We start from the raw sequence: 2,903 nt of genomic DNA, 5'->3' as shown, positions 1-2,903 counted from the left end.
AAACAAACGCCCATAGTATATAACCTTATTAAATTTCCTTGGTTGTGGTCCCTGCAAATCTGCAATCAGACCAGAATAATTTAATGCAAACACTAGTTTTATTAGTTTAACGTGGGGACACTACAAGGGTGCTTGTAGGTTTTGGACGGTAAGAAATTGGGAACTACCATTAAAGATTGAATATTCAAGTACCGTCCAACAACTCCGTCAGATTGAATCCCAGATTCAATGGCTATCAGATTTATTATTATTACTTTGATTATCATTCCTAAATCCTAAGTACTTATTAAATTTCTACTCATTCTAATTTATTAATTTGGCCACGACTTACTTACATGGATAGAGTTACCGTTAAAGGGGACAAGCACAATAATGTTTAAGCAGAATAAAATTACTGATATATCATTGAACAAACCACACACTCTAAAATAATTGGTTATGACTTTTTGTGTTTGATCTATTTATCTATATATTATACGAAATTTTTATTTTTATTTTTATCAGGCAACAAAAGTTTTGTGACTTTATCTCTGTTGACTGTATATTTATGTTGATAACTCATTTCATGGAGCAATTATTTTTTGACAAATTAATTCTATATTAGGACTGAGGAGCTCTTGTTTCTTGCACTTTAATTGTAATGTCAACAACTTGTATTATTTTTTTAAAGTTTTAATATATTATCCTTTAATTATTTTAAAATACAAGTATTTTTATGAATGAAACTTAAAATAAGAAAAACTGATTTTTATAAATTAATTGCAAAGTAAATATTAAATGTGACTCATATATATATATATATATATATATATATATATATATATATATATATAATTAAGACTATTTTATTATGGGTTTTATATTTCTCATTCAACATGAGAATTGAATTCTCATGTTGTAGAGACAAAAAGCATGTGGGACTCATGTGTAAGAAAAAATTATGTGTAGAACCCACGTTGGTACGGAAATTGAAGGGTGTGTAAGAAAATTCAAATTCTCATGTTAAATGAGAATTATAAAACCATTTTATTATTTATTAATTATTTAAGAATCATAGTTCCGAACCCCTATCTGTTCTCCAAAAGGCTGTATTAAGAATCAAAAGGGACAATTAGGATTGAATCTGTAATGTACGATTATGCCAGTAGTCAGTAGTCATAAGGATATGTATATCAAAAACAGGAAAACAAAAACGACAGAGAAAAAAATAAAACGGGAACAAAGTAAGGGAGGGGAAAATGAAAAAAAGAAAGAAAGAAAGGAAGAACAGGGAGGCACTAATGCACTATGGTTGTTAAGCCATCAACACTTTAGATTCAGTTGAAGTCTCTCCGGATTTGCTGTCCTACAGTTTCGGTTATAAGCTGAACTATAATTCAGCTTTAGACAAAACGGCAAAGCAGAAAAGCAAAGAAGAAGAGAATTATAAGCAAAAAAAAGAAAAGAAAAGAAAAAGAAAAAAAATACTCCATCATTAATCTAATAGATATGCATGTATAGGTCAAGTGATATCCAAAGTTGGGGGAAAGATAAAAAAACTTAAAAAGATTGAAGCTTTAGCTTCAAACTGGCGCAACAAATAAGGAAAAGAGAAAGAAAGAAAAAAAAATTCCAGTGCCTTTCATCTCCAATTAAATCATTGACCTATTATGACAAAGCATCTCAATTACCATACAAATCTCTTATCAAATATTATATTATATATATAAAAAAAGAGAAAAATGAAATTAAGACCACTTTGATTTTCATTTACATATGAAGGTCTTGTTTTCATCTAATTAAATACTTCACCCAATTAAGGAACCCAACAAGGGAAGAAGAGCACACATGTATATAGAGAGGAAGAGATGGAGATGAAGAGGGAAATTCCCATGTGTCTAGGGATACAATTCTAAACGCCTAGCACAGAGAGTACAAAAGTACTTCCTCTTGATGTTGAAGCACATAGGCAAGAAGCAAAGCCTTGATTGGATCTCAACATCCATGAATTCAACTTTCCCTCCACAGTAAGGGCACGAACCAGGGGCTTGTTGCCTCCCCAATTCCTTCTTTTCCTCGTCATACACGTACACGAACCACATTTTTCTCCTGCAACAACTTGCTCTCTTTCCCCCCTTCGTTTTGACGATGGCTAAGTTGGACACTACCCAAGTTATGCACCGCTTGCTTGTGGGGCAGTTCAGATGGAAGGGTCTCTATCTCAATCGTGTATAGGTGAGGGCAAGCACACGCGACTATATATGTCATATTTATATACACACATCCTGTGGTTGTTGCATTCTTGGTTGAATAATGGTAAATGAAAAAATTGAAATTCCCCTTCCATATTATTTTTATTTTTTTAAGTGTTATTTTTATCTAATTTTACATTTCATCAACAAAAGTGTTTTTTTTTTTTACTACCAAGTCCAGCACGTTCACACATAGGGTGTATATATAATCAATGTAATAGTGATAAATGAGACAAATATATGAAGCTAAACTCAAAGTAGAGTCACAAGAATTATTCGGTTTGGATAATTTGTACGAGGTAATGAGTTCAAATTTCAATGCCTCCATTATATGTGAGAGAACAAGCCTTAACCATTTTGCCACTATGGATCACATTAGGTGTGAGACAAGAACACCTCACACACACTCACATGGTGTATAAAGTGTGCTGTGCAAGGGAGTGTGAGATTCTCCACGACGAAAGTCTACAATTCTCACTTTAAAAATGCAGCAGTGCAACACCTTATATAGATTACCGTGGCCGTCCTAATGAATTGAGTCTATGTGACCCATCTAAAACAAATACCAATGTGTCATTTTAAGGACAGTGACATTTTTATTATTATTGAATGATTTCTTGATAATTATTTATGCTTTTGACTCAATTATGTACATTAATTTGTTGTATATGT

General features: G+C 32.1%; 1 protein-coding gene across 1 annotated transcript; it reads right to left on the bottom strand.

Annotated features, from left to right (window-relative positions):
* Window positions 1–1,877: 1,877 nt before the first annotated feature.
* Window positions 1,878–2,085, bottom strand: LOC133305303 (uncharacterized). The gene has a single exon (XM_061505472.1). The coding sequence runs from the start codon at window positions 2,079–2,081 to the stop codon at window positions 1,878–1,880; it is 204 nt and encodes a 67-aa protein (XP_061361456.1). The 5' UTR covers window positions 2,082–2,085.
* Between the last annotated feature and the right edge of the window lie 818 nt (window positions 2,086–2,903).

Source organism: Gastrolobium bilobum, unplaced genomic scaffold, assembly GCF_033153095.1.
Source record: "Gastrolobium bilobum isolate Gb01-03AN ecotype WA unplaced genomic scaffold, APGP_CSIRO_Gbil_v1 utg1221, whole genome shotgun sequence".
NCBI classification, from domain to species: domain Eukaryota; kingdom Viridiplantae; phylum Streptophyta; class Magnoliopsida; order Fabales; family Fabaceae; genus Gastrolobium; species Gastrolobium bilobum.
This window is presented reverse-complemented; position numbering and strand designations above follow the sequence as displayed.

Excerpts from the sequence above, each read along its gene's own strand:
- LOC133305303 (XM_061505472.1), bottom strand. The coding sequence starts at position 2,081 with ATGTGGTTCGTGTACGTGTATGACGAGGAAAAGAAGGAATTGGGGAGG.